This window comes from Papaver somniferum, chromosome 6, assembly GCF_003573695.1.
Source record: "Papaver somniferum cultivar HN1 chromosome 6, ASM357369v1, whole genome shotgun sequence".
Taxonomy (NCBI): Eukaryota; Viridiplantae; Streptophyta; class Magnoliopsida; order Ranunculales; family Papaveraceae; genus Papaver; species Papaver somniferum.
Genome location: NC_039363.1, coordinates 78,914,812 through 78,936,509, shown reverse-complemented (window position 1 = coordinate 78,936,509; position 21,698 = coordinate 78,914,812). Strand labels below are relative to the sequence as shown.

The following is a 21,698-nucleotide window of genomic DNA, read 5'->3' as shown; positions in this document are numbered from 1 at the left end:
TTCTTCTTCTTTTTTTTACCATTACTAGGGTGAAATAGAGTGACTGAGATGAAAAAAAAATGAGACCAGACCACCAGACCAACCGGAATAAATACAATAAAGTCGACCACTGGTACCCTTGTATATGCCAGCTGAGTTGACCTAGAGTTAGGATTATCGACCACTGGTTCCCTTGTATTTGCCAGTGTGTTGATATTAGTCCAGACCAGTATCTCAGTCCATTAGGATAGGTTCACCTTAGTCAACATCATCCACATTTTTCTCTACATCCATTTTCTTAATCTATCCATGTGATTGGTTGACTCCGGTTTATGATGTCCAGAAACTATCTGAGTAGAGCTCTGTCACTTTATATGAATTTTAGTATGCTTGAATGCAAACTCGTGTACAGCAATTGGAATTTCGCATCAGGGTACTTCCTCCTGTAGTCAATAAGTATGCCAACCAAGGAGATTCTTTAGTGCCTTCCAAGGTTCTGCATAGATAGCTAGGGTCTGGAGTAATGGTTTTGCGGGCACACCTCTGGTAAACCCTCCCGACATTAACTCGGTTTTATTTATTTTTTATTAGTTTTGCTCGAGGACTAGCAAATAATAAGTTTGGGGTATTTGATAGACGCATTTATGTGTCTAATTTGTCCTCAATGTTTAGTATTGTTGGTACTCGTTTTCGTCCTTATTATGGTGTTTTGTGTATTTTTAGGTATTTTTGGAAAATAAATATTGTTGGAAAAATCGGCTCGAAAAATCACTCGGAACACCCCCGGAGGACACTTGCTATACGGAGCCCAGATTTGGTTCAGGGGCACCTCAATTACTAAGGGGCACCCCAAAAAGGCAGCTGTTATTCGCACCCCACAGCTGGTTAGGGGAACATCATCTTCTTCATTTGAAACTTAAAAATTGGCGGGAAAAATGTGGCAGCTCTCTGAGAATGTTTCGATCGAAATTTGAAGATGTTCTAGGTGGACTAAAGGGCTGAAACTTCATGGGTAGTTGTGATATGTTATAAAAGAGCTGGTATAGGTGTTTGTTTCGATCAAATTTGGCTGGAAAATCCGTGACAAGGAATCAGGGCAGCCCGTGCATGAGAAGAATAGTTCACGGGTTTTGGAAGATTTATGCGTGTTCTGCTCGTGTATGATGACTCTAGCAACACTCTGGACCGTGAAGAAGATAAATGAGGAGATTTTGCAGCTGTAGAAACACGTGAGAAGCTAAAACAGGGAAGAAAATATTCCTAGAATATTTTTCTTCACTGCCGAGTTTAATGAAAATTTGTGAGAGTTATGGCGTGATATTTTGCTGATGTTGAGTATATATAGGGTGAGGGAATCATAGAGAAGTGGGACAGAGAGATTGGGAGAGAAAAAGAGCACCACAGAGCGAAAAATCAAATTTGCAGAGCTGCCATTTCTGCTGCTGCAAAACTGAAGAACACGAAGAACGGACCTGCACCAGCAGTCGTTTTTGAACAGTGACAGCAACTCATTCTGTAGGTCGCAGTTTACAGGCAGACTTAAAAACGCAACAACAACAGTAGGGCTCTTTGTAACGGTTTTTGCAACAGTTATAAGCATTGCAAAACCGATTTTTATTATAATTCTCCCTTATTCATCATTTGTAACCCTTTGAGCATAAATGAAATCAAATTTTGAGCGTGTTTCCAACATGATGAGCGGCTAATTCTCTCGTAACCAAGGCAATGGATGAAGCTATTCACACATGAACAATGCGTAACTATTTCATTTTCTCTAATATTTAATTATAATTCACTCAATCACTGCTTTGCAGAGTTCTTAAAAGTTTACATAATTTTCTTCATTAGTTGTGATTCAATTAGATAGGTTATGCTTTGGTTAGATAATCTATGCTTAGGGGATACAATTAATTTTTGAGAATATGTTTGATTATTTGTGGATTAAGAAATAAAGGATTAAAAGGATAATTAGAGTTATGAAATATTTGACATCATTCATGTGTAATAGTGGATTCTAGTGTCTTGGTTATTTTTCAATCACTTGAAATCAATTTTGAGTTAAGTTTTCTATATTTTTAAGTTCTATTAAGTCTAGAATTCATTGTCTTCACAAGCCTCAACGAACTCTTTACTACAACATCATTGAAAATACCATCACCTATCAATACGTATTTCGAGAAATTGATAAGCGAGTTATACTCAACTCGAAATATCAAATGTGTATGATCCAAAAGACTATATCGTATACGACTTTTGTCTTAATAGGAGATAAGTAAGAATAAAATAGACTTCTGAGGATGGATAAATTTTATTCTCCACATACCTTTTGTTGATGAAGATCCTCCGAGTTCTTCAGTAGATCTTCGTCTTCAGTTGTAAGCGACGTGAAATCTAAAGCTTAACTATACAATCTATCCTAGTCTGAAACTCCTATAGGCAGACTAGAAATCAAGACTATAGTTTTTATCAACTAAACTTGACAAACAAGCTTGAGATAGCAACGCTTGCGAGTCCGACCGGGTAATGTGCTAACAAATCCCCACCGTAAAGATTTGTATTTAGTTGTATAGAGGGGTTTGGCGGGGGTTGAGTCTGACAGTGGGGTCAGTCCAACTGGTTGGATTTGTGTAGGGCCTGATTCCGGTTTTAGCTTAGAAAAAAAAAAGGAGAATAAGAGTAGTATTCCCAAGATGTAAGAATATACAAAACTCATGGGGTGGTGGGTTTAGGACTTCCCCATTCCAGGGAAGGGGATTTCCTTCATACTATCTAAACATGGCATAATAATCGATATTTACAGATACCAACAAAAATAGTTATTTTTCATTTTTTTTTCCCGTGAAGATAGACACTAGCTTTGTCCAATGAATACATAGTAAAAAGTTGGTTCAATTTCTAAAGGAAAAAAATAGACTTTTATGAAGCAAAATATTTTTGCTTTTGAATTTTGGGATTGGCTTTTGCTGATGTTATCTAAACACTCTACTAAAGTGCAAAATGTTGTTAAACAATTCATTAGTAAGATGACTCTTTCTATTCCTGCTGAAATCAGTCAAGAAAGTTATTAGTATCACTTTCGATCAACGCAAGAGTAGCTTTCTACTCCATAGCTTTTATAGCAGCCCAGATGGTCCTTGTTTTTACTTCTACTACAGACTGAACCTCAAAAGATCATCACAAAAATTGCTCTATAAAGAGAATATCGAATTGCAAATCTTGAGCAACTAGCCAAAGAAAGAAGGTCAAGTGCCCCACATATATTTCATTTGATCTAACCCAAAAGAAAGGGCATCCACTTTCCATGATATGGGTTAAGATTTATTTTTATTTTTTTGAAGGGCTTTAGAAATATTTCCAACTTTTCCGTACATTCATACATAGTCACATACAAAGCTCTTTGAGACAATCATAGTTCATCAGTGTTTGCGAAAATGAAAATTAGTTTATCTGGTCCAATTAGACCAAATGATGGTAACAATTTGATGACTTTGATCTAGACCCATAAACTGAGTACGAGTCACCAACTAGAACTCAATCCAATGAGTAAAAGCCTTAGTAGAAAAATTAATAGTTCAAGAAGTTGTTCTGGTTTTAAGTGAACTATAAAAAAAAATTCCATAAACGGAGAATGGTGAACTTTTTTTGGAGAATTATGGGTCTCCGCTGAATATCATGGGACTCATCAAAACTAAATCACGTGAATAGCGAGTTTTAAGTTGTTTTTCTCTCTCTTCTCTCTAGGCTGGATTTCTAACTTTTGGTTTTAGTTAATATGGGTGATAACAGCTAGTTCTCGCGGTTTTCTCGCAGAATTCTCTAGTTTTTGCTCTCCTTTTTTCTTCTCTCATCTTGCTTGTTTTTATGGATTGACTCTTTTACGAATAATTTTTACATCTCAAATTATGAAAGATTTCTTCTCAACTTCATCATGATCCAAAAAAATCACATACACAACATCAACATAACCAACATCGCAAAACCTATTCATAATTACAATAACAATCACAATCACGAGGAAGATATTCACATGGAAGCAAGTCACAATCTCCACATAAAGAATGGTCATCTCGTAAGAATAGAAGTATGAATCTTTTCAAATTTTGCTCCCATTTCAGCAACCATTCAAAGAGAACATTCATGGTAGTCTTGGATTTCATAGTTTGCGTCATATCTATAGTCATAATAATAAAATCAACTTAATCCCCCTGGTGTTCTCAATAGTCAACCTACTCCCAAAAAATAACTCTCTAAACTTAGGTTTCCAGTTAATCATATTAGATCGGGTACCTCTACTCTTGGTCTTAAAAGCATGAAAACTCTGTAGCCTCACATCATCTTACAAATTTTCCTCACTAGCATAATCTCAAACATCATCAATACTACAATCACACAATAAACAATACTTTAAGCATTAAGACGAGGCAAAACAAGAATATAAACCAGTATCCGTCTAAGTTAACCTGCTACATCAGAATTCATATCCAAAAATTCCACAAACCAAAAGAAATAAGCAGAAACTAGAAGATAACCAAATTCACTCTTTTAATCATATTCAAAGAGAGATTTAAACATATAATACAAAATAGCCCCCCAAAATAATTATTTTTATCCTGCATCATAAATTCTATCATATTTCTATCAAACTATCTATATTAACATCCAAAATACCTCAATTCTGATGTTTCCCAATTTGTCTCTGGAGAAGTTGTTGTTGTCGGCTTCGGAACCTTGTCACTTGGATAACGGTGCGATCACGACTTCTGGTCATTCCATAAGGACGGGCTTGTACTCGGACTGGATTGGGCATGGTTGGATTATTAACCCTCAGATTCATGGAAGGAAACACCGCCTTAGAATATTTGCCAACAACTCGGTGAGCTACCCCAGCAGAAAATGAGCACAAAAGATCAAGCACAAATAACTTAATTCTTCAATCATCATATGGGTATAATGCTAGACATAGAATCACAGTCCTCCTCTGCTGGAAATGTAAAGCAATCAAATCACATTTGGCATCCACCTACAACTACAAACGGTCAGCAATAATTGCTACTCCCTCATGGAAAACAAATTTCCCAAACTGTAGATGGGTCGCATATGGAATCGATTCATCAGCATCAGAAATGCCCATGACTGCAGTTGGAACACTATCACATGCTTGATCCTCTTTCGTTTGAGCTTTTCCTTTCCCATCATTTGTTTTAATACTTTCCTTTTTGAACACAACTACCACGAATGTTAATTCCCCCAACCTCGTTAATGTTGTTCTTACAGAAAAATGATTAGAATCGTTACTAGTTTCATTGGTATCTCCTGCAGAATCTTGATCAACTTCACCAAATTTAACTTGTTTTCGCAGTAAGGGATGACTGATTCCTGGTAGTCCTCATTTCACTGCATAGTTGTATCGATGAATCTTCTAGTACCAATTAAAATTCTTTGCATAATCAGAAAATTCATATCCATTGGGGAAGGTAATCATATGGAAATTGCTCAATTGGGTACTCGGTAGAGTACCATTCAGGATGATGCTTTTCTTTGATTTCAGAAAGATTTTCAAGGTTGTTGTTTCCACTGAATATTTCGCATCCATTTCAATGTTTAGCTGAAAGTTCTTAGCGAGTCGACTCTGTTTCGGATTTCTTTATCTATCTAGAAATTATAGGGGTGTGAAGAATACCGGATATTATAGGGATAACTTTTGAAGACGCAATTAGGGGTGATTATACACCCATCTACCACCCTATGGCTTAATGAGGGTGTTTCCCAGAGAATTTTCATCCCCTACAATTATAATCTCACTACTCTCATCTCCGGTCATTCTATTTCTTTTAATCTCTTGGCCTCTGTCTTAGTTTTGTAGAGTATATTTTTATAAAAAGTTTCTATGTTGGGACAGGTGGCAACACTGCAATAGAAGAAGGTCATACTTAGAAGAGAAGCTCATACGATTTACCATGCAACCATAATCCAAGAGTTGGGGGGGTCGGGGGGATACGAATCATCTCAATCTTCTGAGCTAGTATACCTTGCTTAATCGGTTGTATCTCATTCGGCCCTGTCTGTGATGCTCTTATAGGCTTACCAACTGTTTCTCTGCCTCTTCATCTGGTAATTTGTTAACAGGCTATATATATGTAGCATAACGATGCTCGGGTTATCTCTCTTTCGGAAGGAATGCCAGTTCCTGGTCATTCACATCCTTGGTTTTTTTCTTGCTCTAGTTCTGCTTGTGACAGGCACCCTCCCAAGATACCATTAGCCAATACAACTCCAATCCACATCAGCAAATCAGAAATGGGTCGTGTGAAGCTCCTTACCAACTAGAATCAGAAATTTATACCTAGCATGGCTTACTGGACAATGACTATTGGACCTGATAGAGGTTCAGCTCCTCTCCCCAAACCATCTTTGCTCAAACCTGAAATTAATCCTCACATGACAAAAATTCAAATTAAGGTTAAAATTATATCATCTTTGTAACTCAGCACCACTCGATTCCAGAAACTCATCCTTACCTTTTTCCTCACCCGTGGGTTCTCTGTATTGGCTTCTTCCACAAACTCTGGCAGTAACCCAGTTATAGATCTGGATGACCAAATAGAAAATGTTCTAGTTATCCCCAAATATCTTTTCCCTAAAGTTTTTTGGAACCAAAATAACATCCGTGCCAAAAATTAACTGGGTTGAAAATGTTGCTTCATATATAGGAAAACTTTGTAGTAGTGTTTGTTTTGAGACCAACCTTGTCAGCAACTTCATCAATGCCTACTGGGAAATGCACAGCAGAATAAGGGTGGATATTTGGATTAAAAGGAGAAATTTCTAAACATTAAGGCTAACAAGTAAATTGCACTGTAATACCTTGAGCCAAGAAGGTACTAGAGGAGTCTTTGATAAGATGATGGTTCTTGTTGGGGTACTTAATTACTGGAGGTCCAAATCTTATTGATTAAGGAATTTTTCACTAAAGTTCAAATTTGGCTTTTGGTTAAGAGGATACCAAGGAATATCATCCCATATTTTAGAGGCATACTCAAGACAGCTAATGTATACCATGAATCTAGAAGGCCTTATGGAAGAGACCGAGAGGATAAGAACATGAAAGTCAAGTTGACTATTCATGTGACTAGGGCCCTTAAAATTGGGATTGAAGCTTTTGAAACCCCAATTTTTCCACACTGGTTAAAATTTGTGTATGCTCTCAATAACATAAAGCTATATAAAGTGTGCAGGATTTCGGACCTCCCAAACTAGATTTGTACAAACCCTAATCAAACCACAACCACACCTTCAAAGCCAACTTCAATCTATTATCATAATCAACCATCTAAAGTCAAATCTTTTTCTTAGTGGGAAAGCTTTGATCTCTAGGCCTTATTCTGACAAAGGTGCTTCCATGGAATTTGAAGAAAAAATGAATCATATTAAAAAAAAATGGAACTTACAAATTACATAGCTAACCTTGGAAGCATGTATGGTAATGGAGACAACCCAATCATCTCCAAAGCTAGAGAATCATCCCAACAGTAAAATAAGCGCCCTCGCCTAAACCATGATGTTATTATGTGGGAAATTAGAAAAGGAAACTTCAACAAGACAAGAAAATCCATGATATCAACGGAAAAAGAACTCCAAAATTTGAGATCAACCGCAAAAGATCAAGGGAAAACTTTGGTTGATTTCACCTTGATCCCTGTACCTACAAATATTTTCTCAGCTACCAGTCATTTGAGTATTTTTCTCTTTGGTACTCTTCTTACCTTGGCTCAAAGATAAAATGGATGTTCAAATTCAAAAGAAATAAAAAATTGGAAAGAAAGAAAAAACTGCACCAATTCAATGAGGTTGACTCTGCTCAATCTAACGAGGTCTTGGCTAACAAAATGTCATGCAACTTGACATGAACCCAAATTGAAACAAAGCTAATTCTGGAGAGATGCGGGATAATAGTATCTTGGTGGACTCTACACATACTCATTTGGTAGCTTCCTTTCCTAATATCATTATCTGATTAAAACCCCGCAATTTATTTTAACCTCTTAATTTTTGTTACCACATGCACTTCTCTGATCTTCATTAGGAACATTTTTAGAAACTTTTTCTTTGCTACCATGTTGTTTATTATTATGGTTTCAAGGATTAGCTCAAAGGATATTAAGAGATACCTAAATGATATGCTAAACAGATTAAATCCTGATATCTTATTTTATTTTTCTAAAACTAAACAAAAGAAATATAATATCGGTCGGATTATGAAGAAAGTGAATGGCCAAAATTTCTGGTTTGTTGAACCAGGTGGGACTGTTGGCGCTGTAGGAGGTTTGACTTGATGTGAAAAAACAATATCTCCATGGAGATCATTGATTTTTCTCCCACCATATTTATATCATGTTTCTAGCCTGCTTGGCTTACTACTTGTTACTGGAACCCCATATGAGTTGGCAAAGAAAGCTGAGGCTTGGAAAATGATAGAAAAAAACTGCTTCTTCTAATAATATTCCTTAGTTGGTTGTTAGGGACCTTAGTATCATCCTTCATGACTTTGAAAAATTCAGTGCCTATCGGCTCTATCCCATTGACACTGCTGAAGACAACTGATTCAATGATAAAATTAGTGAGATGGAGCTTATTGATATTGGTTTTAATGGTTTCCCATTCACTTGGTCCAGTAAAAGGATTAGGTCGGCCATAACTGAGCAAAGACTATACTAGGCCCTGGCATTTGAGGCTTGGATTATATTATTCCATAATACCGGTATATCCAACATGATGGATATTGGTTGTGTCCATCATCTTATCCTTTTTAACACCAACCAGTAGCTACGCTTCTTTTAAATTCTTTGGTCCCTGATAAGAGCATGAGGATTGCGCGAAAGTCGTTGATGAATATTGGAAGAAGAGGCTATATAGCTCCTCAACTTTTATCATTGCCAGAAAGCTCAATAACATATAGATTCAAGTCAAAGTTTGGAACAAATAAGTTTATGGCGCTATCAAGACAAACCTTGAAGATTGCAATAATCGTCTGAAGTGGCTTTACAAAACTGCTTCAGAAATGACATGAGCAGGTTCTAAATAGTGATAATCTAAGAAAATAAAATATCAAAGATTGGTATAACATTGAAGAGAATTTCTTGAAAACTAATAATAGGTACCAAAAAACCAAACTTTGTGATAGAAACACCAATTTTTTCCATGGATCAACCAAAAAGATAATAACAAGAAACAATATTGACATCATCCAAGACGCTAATGCAAGCTAGATTGCTGACAAGCATTAGGTAGCCAACTGTTTCACCAACCATTTCAACAAAATGGCCGCTGTTGAGGCCATCATGTAAACCCTAACATCATCAACCTTATTACAGCTATTATCAACCAACAGGAAAATCCACCTCTATGGCATCCCTAGACCCTGAATCTCAAGAAATAAAAATACATTATCTCCAGTATGATTGGATACAAATCTCTTGGCCCATATGGCTTACCCAAAATTCCCTTCTAAGCCAATTGGATCATTATTGGACAAGATATAATCAAAATAGTTTAACATTTATGTTTGAGCATCGCTCGGTCGAACTCGCAAGTTTTGTTATCTGAAGCTTACCATCAATATTAGATGCACAAAACTATGTCTTGATTTCTAGTCTACTAAAAGTCAAGTCCCGGACTAGGATTAGCGCATGGTAGTTGAGTATTAAATATCACCGAAACACCCTTGAATATTGAATACTGAAGAACAAACTAAGACAATTACGAGAAATTCATCAACAAAGAGGTATGTGAAGACGGGTCTATCTTATTTACTCATCGTGTCTAGAATTTTATCTTATGAGACATTGTCGTATGATTTAAATATATTTAATATTGCAAAAAGAAATCTCGAGTTCAAGCTTGTGTTTTTTAAACTCTCGAAATATGATTCGCGCGATGTTCATAGATCCTTAACAATCTTAGTTAGAACAATTAACTGTTCACAAACTATTTTTATTCAAGTTGATCATTTGGAAATTGCCAAGAAAATAGTACAAACAGTCTATGGCTATTAGGAATGTTTCAAAACTAAAAGTGAGAGAATTACAAATTGCTTAGAGCAAGGTACGCATACCTAGTATGCAGACCCAGTTGACCAGAATTTCGTGAACTGGAAAGGTACGCATACCCTATCAATCTGAGTTTGGGAATGGGAGAAGGTACGCAGACCAGTTATGCCTACTATTGTGATCTGACTTCGTGAACTACCTTGAGGTACGCATACCTGGTATGTGTACTCTTACGGCCTGATTTCGCAACTCCAAGAGGTATGCACACCTACCCAGTTTCAGATGACAAAAGCTGACGAACTGCCCAAGGTTATCTATACTTGTTGTGCGTACCTTGACTGTGTCTAGTTCAATTTTTCTATATCTCTCATTAACACTTATACGATAATTTTATTCACGAAATCTATTTCGGTGTGTGGATTATTGTTTAGTATCGAGTGTTCTGGAAGACTGTTATTGCTTGTAAGTTCCCAACCTTACTTACCCGTTATAGGCTATCATTGTGCAGGTGTATATAATTATCCGGAACGTAGTACATATTCTTCTGTATGATTTCAAGGTAGACTTTTCACATGCTTACATGAACTCTTAACTAACAATTGCTTGAATCTCAAGCAATTTTAGCTTGAATTTCTATATGTAGCCTTGAAATTCTATAAATAAAGAGACTCTTGCAACTGGATTTCTTAATCCCTGGAAATTTAATGTCCTAGTTTCGAAGCTAGAGTCGTCCTATATAACCTACGGTTCTTTACGAAACTATATTAGGCTACGACTTTGAAGACTTCACTTAAGGATTGATGAATCCCGGTCAAACTATCTTTTTACCTGAGAGTTCTTGTATCAGGATCTTGTTTTACTGGCTATTGAATTTCACGAACTTTAGATCATGAAAAATATAGCTAGAGATCACAAAGTTCTCTTCGTCTCAGATTTTTTGATTCTTCAAGATAGATATCTAAACTCTTTTTTGATTTGTTTGAATTGTTCTTGAGAGTTGGTTAGTGATCTAGGATATTCTTTGATAATAATGTAAGTGTTTCGGATATGTGAGGTTTGCTAGACCTGTCTACTTCAAACATATTTCCAAACCTTGATTGAAACATATCGAAAAGAAAATCAAGTAGGCTTGTCTGTCGGAGTCAGATAGGTACCAAAAGTCTTCATTGAGGCTGAAGGAACTCTTATATTGTAAAGGATGTCAGCTAAGGGAATCAAATGTGTAGAACCATGTTGGGTTTAGAGATATACAGGAGCACGATCGAAGCTAAATTGCTTAGAGTGGTCTCATCTACAGTCCAGTCCTGAATTTGATAGTAGGCTAGTATTTGTTATGGTTTTATACAATATGGTGTTAAGAGATGGATGAGGTCTTTGGGTTTTTCTGCTAGTGCAGTTTTCCTCGTTAACAAAATTCTGGTTTCTTTTGTGATTTCCTTTTCCGCATTATATTGTTTATTTTTATAATAAGAATATCACAAGTAGTACGTAACCAATCTAGATGGTTTAAATTCTTATCGATTAAGATCAAACCAAGACTTGCTCTTGCTGAATTCATTTTTTGAAAAAATAGATTACAAGTTTCGTACTTATTAGAATTTGGATCTTGACAATTAGGGTTTAAATAGATTGATTTCTGAGATCGCCCAAGAAATCTTCTTCACAATCTGATATACGGACCTTTGGTCTATACATATTGATTGTTCAAAAAGAAAAAAGAAAAAAACTCGGTATACCCCTTCAAGGGTCTTTATAGTTAACCTACTTGTGGTTAAATTAGGTTTTGTCCATACAGGTTGCCGAACGAAAATTTACTTGTTACCCTCTCCTTTTAAATTTCTTCATGTCTATTCACATCCTTAAGGAAATGACCTCCACCTTTATTTTTTTGATAACCAAAACTGACAAACCCTCTTTTCCATGCTACTTCAGAACCACCTGATTGTGCAAAACCACTTACAAAATTATATCCAAGCTCCTAGCTCAGAGAATAAAATCCATGTTAAACAAAAGCATCTCTCCTTATGAGTCACACTCTTCATTTCTGGTAAACAGTGCTGAGAATATTGCAATTTCCATGAAATTATCCATGACATGAGATCCAAGGGGGAAAATAAAGGTGAGAAAGGCAGCATGGGAATAAAAACTTATATGTTCAAGGCTTTTGATAATGTGGAATGCAATTTTCTAATTGTTGTCATGAAGCAAATTGGTTTCATTGACAATTGGCGCAGCACATATATCGATGTATTTCTATTACCTCAGTTGTCCCGAAAAATGGAGTCTCAGTTAACTTCTCCGAACCTTCTAGGGGTCTCAGGTAAGGATACCCTATTTCTATTTATATGCACGTTCTGCATGGAAGCCCTCTCAAGAACCCTCATGCATGCTAAGGATATAGTCTGATAACTTGCATAAAAATATGTAAGAAAGACCCTCCCACCAGCCATCTTTTTTTTTATGACTACATGGTATTCTGCAAAGCTAGTAACATTGAAAGTCAGAATCATGTGGATATTCTCAAAATCTTCAGTGTTATTTCTGGGCAGCTCATTAACTTCAATAAGTCAAGGGTGTTCTTCAGAAAAAACACATATGAGGACATTAACATCAGCATAAGTAACTCCATGGAGGTGAAAATAATAGCTCTAGATGAAAGACATGTACCAATAGAAGCAAGATAAAAGATTTTAAAATTTGTATTAAAAAGATCAAGTAAAGGCTAGCTAGTTGGAATAATATCTTGCTAATATCTTCTGGAAGAAGCGCCACCTTCATAAGCTCAGTCACCTCTACTTCAAGTATATACCAAATGAACTGTTGCAAAGTCCCCAAAAAAAATTTGTTAGGATCTCAGCAAGACTCAACAAGATTTTTTCTTGGGCAAAGATGTTGACAACCAAAGGGTTACTACCCTAAGGCTTTGATATCTATATGAAAACCAAATGACCTGGGAGGTTTGGGTTTCTAGAACATTGAGATGTTTAACAGTGCCATGATCACCAAAATTGGATAGCGTCTTGAGAAAAAATAAGGATTTTCTATAGTCTCAACTTATGACAAAAAAGTATCTAGATGAATAAAATGTTTTAGATTTAGATACCAAACCAAAAGTGGTAGATTCCTGGATTTGGAAAAATATTTTGGAAGGCATCACCAATATTCAGGAGCATAACAAGTGGAAGGTTGACATGGGACCTGAATAAGCATGTGGGATGATAACTGGTTGGGTAACACTAATATCATCTTGACCAAGCCCAATTATTGCCCACCAAACATGTTAATGGTCAATAATCTAATATTTGCATGATAAAATTTGGTACAACACTAAAACCAGTCTTTTGGTTCTAGCTTGAGGAAGCAAAACCATTGGACACACCTCTCAATTAGGTATAAGCATACAATGTCAAGTGGAATTTGACAAGCTCGTGAGATTTCTCTGTCAAGCCTCTTTTACAAAGCCAAAATGGATAACAAGTATATCAATGAAGCTCATTTATTGATTGGATTAATATCTTGAAGATGGACACCTCTCCCATCATCAAGATCTGTTTCTTGGAATTGTTCTCATAGAATTCTCCATACTAATGCTAAAACTACTAGTATATATTGATCAAATATGCAAAGCAGTTGTGGAAAGGAAACCATGGCACACCTATTTATGAGTTGTCTTGCTGCTACTTCAGCGTGGAAAAATCTTTATAGGCAAAAGCACAAGGAATTTTGCAAGTATACAAACTTCATTAATTGGTTCAACTCTTGGTTTGATACTAATACTAGCACTAGCCATGGAAGAATTTCTCATGCTACTGCATGCTGGTTTATTTGGAGAGCCATGTGTGATTTTGTGTTCAACAAAATTGAGCCGAATGAAAATCTTGTTACTTACTAACACATAAAATATCATTTATGTTTTTATCACAGAGATCATCATCTCCACAATCATACTGTCAATAATGTGTTTTTACACTTTAAGAGATAATCATGTTCAAACTCCCTTACACAGAAGAAGCATGTTTATGATTGTGATAAACATTTGTACTCTCCAAGACCTTATACTACTATAATCTCTTCTGAATTTACAGGAAACCGCATAGGGCATAAAGCATATCCATGATACAATGGGGAATGGGAAAACACATGAGGCGCTGACTTGGCATTCAAAGAGCTACAGAAACATGGAAACTCTAGCCCGTTTTACTACGCTTTACCTGGATGTGGTACAAATCACTGGCATAATAGAAGTCATCTTGTATCACTCCTAGGCCTGCCAAACATATAAAAAAAATATTCCCTCCGTACCACATATATAGGCTGAGGGACTAATTCTCTTACATTAAGAAAATTATCTTGAAAATTCATCATTTTTCATGTTTTTTCTTGTTTTACCCTTTGTCTTATTACTAACACAATTTTCTATGTACAATAAATAAGGGTTGTGAGAAAATTCATCTTGAAAATAAGACTCCATCCATCAATTGGTACAAAGAAAATTCAAAATTCCGCGTATATAATAGGTACGGAGGAAATATTTATTTTTATCACGGTTCGTTTATCTTGTTCTGTAGTTAAATGCACGAAGGAAACAAGACTCATACTTTACTAAAAACGCAAGGGTAATGACAACTCTTAGGTCAAACCATAAAAAAAAAGTGGTCATTTTCGTGCTTTCTTCTGGCAAAACCCAAAAGCACCAGAAGCAAGTAGCGTAGAGATATCAAGTGGAGACTGAATATTCGGCCAAAATATATCAAGGCAATTATCCAGTTTTCATTAAAAATTAAGAAAGAAAAGTCTCTCCACTCCGGATAAAAGAATGCCGGTCAAAAAATCTTTGATCTTGTAATTGCTCTTATATCTAGTTAGAAATTCGAACTCCAGACGCAATAACGCCAAAAATTAGTTTGGTATACAATTTCAGAATGATTTTTAGAAGTCAAAAAATTAATTTTTTATGAAGTAAAATATTTTCTGCTTCTAATCCAATCACTTATTAGCGAGAGCTACGTGCGGATTCCACTGCTCAAGCAAGATTAGCGATAATTTCACACCATTGGTCTGAGAGACTCTCTAACAGTTTTTCCATAAAAGTCCTGCTCTCCACTTTTGACATTTTTGATACAAGTATTATCAAACACAAACAGTCTGGCATTGTTTCACTCTTCACAAGCAATGTATCTTTAATGGCTTCCTATTTTGATCACAACCATACATTGATAATTAGACGGTAAGGATCATTTGTTTAACTTTTGTAGATGCTTAGCTTATCAGTGTTTTCTTCCTTTTTGCTAGAATATTATCACCTACTTACATCTTTCCTTCCCTTGCTCTTCTTTCATGAATGCAAAACTAAACTCATTTGGAGTCTACTTGAAACCAAACCTTCAAAACATGGGATCAGTCTTTATTCCTTCGTCCCATTTTTTCCCAAAAATATTTTCAAATTCATCTTTCACTGACAATCAGAATTCATCTTCAACTCTAAAGCCTATTCATAAAAAATTGCTAACAAATACTCATGCTTCGCTTGTTTTCCAACCACCACCTCTCTCAGCTGCAAACGATGGTAAGAGCAATTTCCTATCAAGGAATGGAGAGTCATTAGTTGTTGGAAACAAAGCACTATAATCAAATTACACAAAGAAACCGCTGAGTCGCGTACTAGGTCGCTATCTTTAAGGTGTTTCGCGACTCTGCCTCTTGATTGTGCTAGCAGTCAGTTTTTTGTCGAAACCCTATGGGATAAAACAGCTTATCTCTTTCGATTTCTCTGCACTGAGAAATCGAATCAATAATAACTCTTTCAACAACACTTGCTCAGAAAAACTTGACGAAATAAAAATAACGTTCTATATCTCTTTTCTTCCAGAAACCAGTTTTTTTTTTTTTATAATCAAAAAGAATCAATGGAATTAATGGAAAATTAATTTTCGATTAAATGCCAATTAAATTTCTTTGTAACAGCAAAAAAAACGGCCGTATTAAAATTTCAACATTAACTGTAATTAATCATGATATAATTATCTTAATACGTTTTGAAAATTTAAGTTAAAAACAGCAAAAAAATTGTTTCTGGATCAGCAGACCTCCCAAGGCCCCGCTCCCGGACTAATGTAATATAATATATAGTATATACCCTAGTGAAATTGTGTGGGGTGGGAATTGAACCCATGCCTATAGTGTGGGAGCTCAAAACAATGCCACCATACTATCTCTCTAACTTTGGCATATTATTACAAAACTATGTTTTTAAATATATACCCCAACATTAGTTGTTACATTTGGCACCAAAAATGGTTTTGGCGAGGAAGATAACAGGGCACTTGAGACCGTGTTAAAGCTTTATACGGCGATCAAGCAGAGGAATGTTGGAGAATTGTCAGACGTCATTGGAGATGAATGTAGATGTGTTTGTAACTTCTTTTCTTACTTCCATTCATTCTATGGGAAGAAGGTTAAATATTTATCCCCTAACTAAAATGCAAGTAGTTTCCTGTGGTGATATCTAATATTGAAACAATGTCAAATGTTTTTCTGTCTTCATTGAGTAGCTAGTGTTGGACTTCTTCAGATTTTTGTTGGAATACTTGGGAAAGAACATAGAATTTGTAGTGCGTCCCACATTACATGATGGAATGAATGTTGGCGTTTCATGGAAATTAGGTTCGGAAAATTTGCTCCCCTGTCCATTTTCTCATTTCCTTTGTTTGCAGTTAGTTGTATGTGGGAACTGAATTGATTCTGAAACCGTCTTTATCAAAACTTGCACGCAGTATGGGACAAGAAGCATGATGTACCACTTGGAAAAGGTATCAGCTTCTATATGTGTCATGTCTACCATGGAAAGATGGTAATAAGGTGAGCAAAAATGCTTAATATTCCCAACTTTTATAGATCTTAATGTGCTAAACCATCAAGGTTCACATCTTTGTTACCTCAACGAATCAGGAACGTGGAGATGTTTTTGGAGCCGCTTGTCCATATCGAACCGCTTCAACTGGTAAGATCTATGCCTCTCCGTGTCAAAGTCTAAATCAAATGAACGTATAACAAATTTCAATGAGCTTTCCTTTTGCAGAAAGTCATTGCATTTGTGATGTCAATCTTGGATAAGTGGGGGTGGAACAAAGAGGTACAGAGCTGGAATAAAATTAGATCAAACATCAAAGAGAAGAGGGCTTTATATCTCTCGTCCACTTTGGCTGTCACAGTTGTGTTCTTGTTCATGATCGGCCTGTGCTAGACAATACAGATATACATGTAACGTTGCTATTAAGTTTTCTTTGCTATTGCTGCACTTGGAAAAGACGGGAACAAATTCCCTATTTACTTCTCTAACATAAGGTCAAGTTCTTGTTACAACCATGCATAGAGGTAATTCACAGTTTGTTGCTAATTTACACCGCAAGTGATTTTATATTTACGAAGATATCCTCGCGAAAGACAAAAAAAAGAAAATTAATGGTAAAACAGATGACCAGAAAAACTTAATACATTAATCATCGTGATAAGGTTAATAGGAAACCTGAACAGAGATCGTAGAATAGCAACAGAAAAGAAAAGGTTCTGTTAACATTGTATTTTCCTAACCAATTACAGCACCAAACACTAAAATCTATTCCTACTACGTATCTGCTGTATATAGTCAAGTTACTGGCTGTATGACATTCACACTGTGCATCTGCAAGCAACAATGAACCGCAATTCCATAAATTTCACAACATGGAATAGATATACTAGCATCCAGAAAATGAAATCGTGATGTACATCACAGACCTTAAACAACAAATTTATAAAAACATTAACAATGTCAACTGTGTGGTGCTATGCTTGTTGAGCCTTGAAACTTCATTCAGAACGCTATGATGCTACTTAGAGAACTCTTCAAGTAAAATTCAGTAAAACAAAATGATGAATTATCTTTTACAAGGTCATCAGGAAAAAGGAAAACACCACAGATTTGTTTGTTTCATTTATGACTCTAAGACGATCCAGTCAACTGAAGGGTTTAAGACAGATAATATAAACTACACCTAATTTAAAATGTAAGTAGTTAACTAACCAGAACCTGAGGCCCAGTATTTAACTCTACATCATTGATTATATACTTGAGTTGTCTAACAACAGCCTGATGAACCCGAAAGAGTGAGCCAAGTAAGACAGCAAGTTGCAACTGATTCGACAAAGTTTTCCATTATTTTCTAATGGTTCACATCAAAGAACTCAATGATAAACCGACAAGTTGGTTAGTCAAGATACCAAATCTTAGTCTCCAATGTCAGCAACAGACAGAATAACAGATTCGAAGGATCAGGTTCTATCAGCTTTTTATTTAAATAAAAGAAGGCAATTGCATTTTCAGTTTATGTAGAAACCAGAGAGGAAGCATCATATACCTATTATGAACGCTTGAAAAGATGATGTCCAACCATCTCAGTTACTCCCAGGGCAGGAAGGGTCTCACATCCAAAAAGCTCTTGAAGCTTCTGGTCGCATAATATCATCATGGAATCCATAGGGTCCTAAAAGAAACGGCAAAGGCATTAGAAGCTTTACAGAACCATTTAGTATCTCATGATGACTATGATAGATAATTAATAGAGTAGCGATAGGAACACCTCCAAAATCAATAAAGAATCTACCATATTTGCTGGTTTTGAAGACACGACAAAAAATAAGATAAATTTCCGAAAAATATGCCGCAGAATAAATGAGAATCATAATTTGTTATTGACTACAATGATGCAAGTTTAACATCTTCTCGTACTAATAATGCAAAAAATTCATAAATAAAAAGCCATCGTATTAAAAGTCATTCTGTTGGTCTACTCACCAAATTGTAAAGGATTAGATACCTCTATCGTAAGACAAACCTAAGTGGAAGAAGTGACATGAAACCTAGGCATTCAAAAGTGTCCATCCTAGAGACAAATAGCATGGCCCCAGAAATGAAGAATTTAACGCAACAACACCAGGTTGCACCTAGAACTCACCTCCAGATGGTTCGCTTGTATGTACTCCCAGACACGTCTTAAAGCCTCAGACTGAGGAATCTCCCTACCTCCAGAACCAAAAAATTTAGCAAGTGCATCGGATATTATTACAAGAGAGGGACTAGGAGGTACAACACTTTCACTTGCAGACTCCTTCTCCGCTTTTACTTGTTTTTTCTCTTCACCAGATTCTTCGTCATCGTAGTTGAGAGAATACAAAATCTCATTCAGGTTGACATGGGATGATGGACTAGGAGGTTCAGTACTTTCACTTGCAGATTCCACTTCTACCTTCGCTCGTTTTTTCTCACGACCAGATTCTTCTACAAAATTCAGAGATATAAACTTGAATTAACATTAAATTAAAGTAAGGATATACTAGGAATCCTTTACACACTTAAATACATACTTGATGGTTCAAGAGCAATAATATGTTTGGATAGCAGCTTGTTCATCTTGAACATGTCAGTGCAATCTGTTTCGAACACCAAACGCAGCTCGTCATTGCAGATTATCTTTCTTTTGTTACTAGGATCCTGAAGTTTATGTTTCCTTATGTATGCCCATAGTTGCTTAACAATCTGAACCAGAAAGAAAATTTGCCATAACAGACCCAGTATTCAGAATCAAGAAATATTATATACTTATTATCGATGAGCCTTAAAAAGATGGACTCCATTAGGTAGAACGATTTTTAAGTATTACCTCGGTCCTGGGCATTGTTGGCTCACCAACAATGGTCTGAAGTTCAGGTGAGACACCACAAACTTTGTTTAGACCCCCTGGGCCACCTCTTCTTTTAGCTGGAGCACTGCAATAAATAGAGTATAAAGCAAATGTAAACAGTCATATTCAAACTTCTCCGACTATACTCAAAACACTTTCTGATTCGAACATTCTGATAGACAAAGTGGTACTTGTTTATTTTTAAATGTACATTCACACATGCCAAACAAAGACATAGTAATATCCACATACGGAGAGAAAGGTAAAAAGTACCAATTACTTCGAAATACAGTTAATGACAAATGAACAGTGCAAAGTTACGCCGAAAATAGTCAAGCACCACCGTCTTCACGAAATCACTAAATGGATGACACAACTTAACAAAGAAAGTTAACAATTATAACAAATGGAAATTGAGGATGCTCACAGCAACAAACTATGCCATTGGTGCGCTTATTCATAACTAATCAATGAGCATGCAAATGTAAACTAAGTGAATATATGGTATGTAAATGCAACAGTCACGACTTTTTAGTTCATAAACATAAACATCCATGCAAAGGTCAAACAAAGTGAACATTTGCCATCATCAGTAAACAAAAGACAAAAGCTCAACTTTTCTGGAGTTCAACAAATTCCGAAATTCGGCAATAATTAAGACCATTAGGCTGCACTCAGCGCAAGTGGAGATCAGAAAATGAACTTCAAACTCCTAATTGCAAAACACACCATCATAGCTCTAAAAACCCTAAACCCGAAAATGAAACCCTAACTTGATTTTGTTTTGCAATTCAAACAAACCCACAAAAATCAACAGCACCAGAACCTCAAAATACCCTTGTTGTTGGTTTGCAATTCAGAAAAAAGACCTAAACCAAAATTACCCAAATTAAAAAATAAATAAATTTAGAATTTATTTCGTCAACCGAAAACCCTAAAAACAGAAAAAAAAATACCCAAAATGAAAGAAGACATACCCTTCTTTAGGCTCAGCTTTAGTTTTCTTAGGATGAGACCTCCCCTGGGGCTGGGGCTGGGGCTGGGGCTGAGGCTGTATAGGAAGAGGGTTTGGGTTTGTTTGTAAATGTATGTTTGGATTTTGTTGTTGAGTGGGAGCATGAAAGTTGAGCTCTTCATGATGCCTTTGTTGTTGTTGCTGCTGCTGCTGCTGTTGTTGCTGTTGCTGCTGTTGTAGAGCAAAATGAGAAGCGATCTGATGAGAATGCTGTTGGTGTTGATGAAATTGAGGATGATGTTGTCGTAGTTGCTGATACTGAGCTTGAAGGGCGAAATGATCTCTAGGTGTAAGATGGGGTTGTGGCTGTGGAGGATGGTGTTGCTGCGGTTGCGGTTGTGGTTGTGGTGGTGGTGGAGGATGTTGTTGTTGCTGTTGTGGTGGTGGGTGTGGTTGTTGTTGGTGACCATAGAGATACTGAATATGGTGACGAATGAAATTAGATTTGTGAGATAAGTCTAACCCTAATTTAGCTTCTAAATGTTTAACAATACTGTCTAGATTTGTAAATGCTTGTGGATCAGATGTTCTTAGTAAATTCTCTACAATGTTTCCTAGTTCCTGGTCGGTCACCATTGTGCATCACCAAAATGACAAACAACAAATAACTGAATAAACTGAAAAAAATAAAAATAAAAACCCACTTCAAATCTAGTTCCCTCCTTGCTGTTGTTGCTGTTGGCCCTCTGTCTCTCTCTCTATCTCCCTGTGCCTTCTCCTCTATCTCTCTCTATCCTTATATCTTCTCCTGATTTGACGTTTTTACCCTTCATTTTTACTAAAGTAATGACGGCTGAATGACGAAACTGTCCTGATCTTATCCTGTATACATTCTTTATTTGGAAACTGTGACAGACGACAGGAAGGGTATAAAAGTATTTTTATATTTTTGTAAATAAAGAAATAATGATGCACATGTAGTTGTATCTACTCTTAAAC

General features: G+C 36.1%; 2 protein-coding genes across 2 annotated transcripts; one reads left to right on the top strand and one right to left on the bottom strand.

Annotated features, from left to right (window-relative positions):
- Positions 1-12,302: 12,302 nt before the first annotated feature.
- LOC113290964 lies at positions 12,303-17,401 on the top strand. The gene is made up of 6 exons (XM_026540547.1): positions 12,303-12,345; positions 16,298-16,479; positions 16,577-16,688; positions 16,799-16,883; positions 16,974-17,025; positions 17,104-17,401. The coding sequence occupies exons 1-6, from the start codon at positions 12,303-12,305 to the stop codon at positions 17,266-17,268; spliced, it is 639 nt and encodes a 212-aa protein (XP_026396332.1). The 3' UTR covers positions 17,269-17,401.
- Positions 17,402-17,502: 101 nt separating this feature from the next.
- LOC113288085 (ras-interacting protein RIP3-like) lies at positions 17,503-21,456 on the bottom strand. Its single transcript, XM_026537029.1, has 6 exons — positions 20,722-21,456; positions 19,724-19,829; positions 19,428-19,599; positions 19,019-19,341; positions 18,422-18,547; positions 17,503-17,706 (listed from the first exon to the last, which is right to left on the bottom strand). The coding sequence occupies exons 1-5, from the start codon at positions 21,333-21,335 to the stop codon at positions 18,425-18,427; spliced, it is 1,338 nt and encodes a 445-aa protein (XP_026392814.1). The 5' UTR covers positions 21,336-21,456; the 3' UTR covers positions 17,503-17,706; positions 18,422-18,424.
- Positions 21,457-21,698: the final 242 nt, after the last annotated feature.

Excerpts from the sequence above, each read along its gene's own strand:
- LOC113290964 (XM_026540547.1), top strand. The coding sequence starts at position 12,303 with ATGGAGTCTCAGTTAACTTCTCCGAACCTTCTAGGGGTCTCAG. Across the intron at positions 16,480-16,576 it reads ATTCATTCTATGGGAAGAAG|CTAGTGTTGGACTTCTTCAG; the intron begins GTTAAATATTTA and ends TTCATTGAGTAG. Across the intron at positions 17,026-17,103 it reads ATATCGAACCGCTTCAACTG|AAAGTCATTGCATTTGTGAT; the intron begins GTAAGATCTATG and ends TTCCTTTTGCAG.
- LOC113288085 (XM_026537029.1), bottom strand. The coding sequence starts at position 21,335 with ATGGTGACCGACCAGGAACTAGGAAACATTGTAGAGAATTTACTAAGA. Across the intron at positions 19,830-20,721 it reads AAAGCTGAGCCTAAAGAAGG|TGCTCCAGCTAAAAGAAGAG; the intron begins GTATGTCTTCTT and ends TATTTATTGCAG. Across the intron at positions 19,342-19,427 it reads TATTGCTCTTGAACCATCAA|AAGAATCTGGTCGTGAGAAA; the intron begins GTATGTATTTAA and ends TGAATTTTGTAG.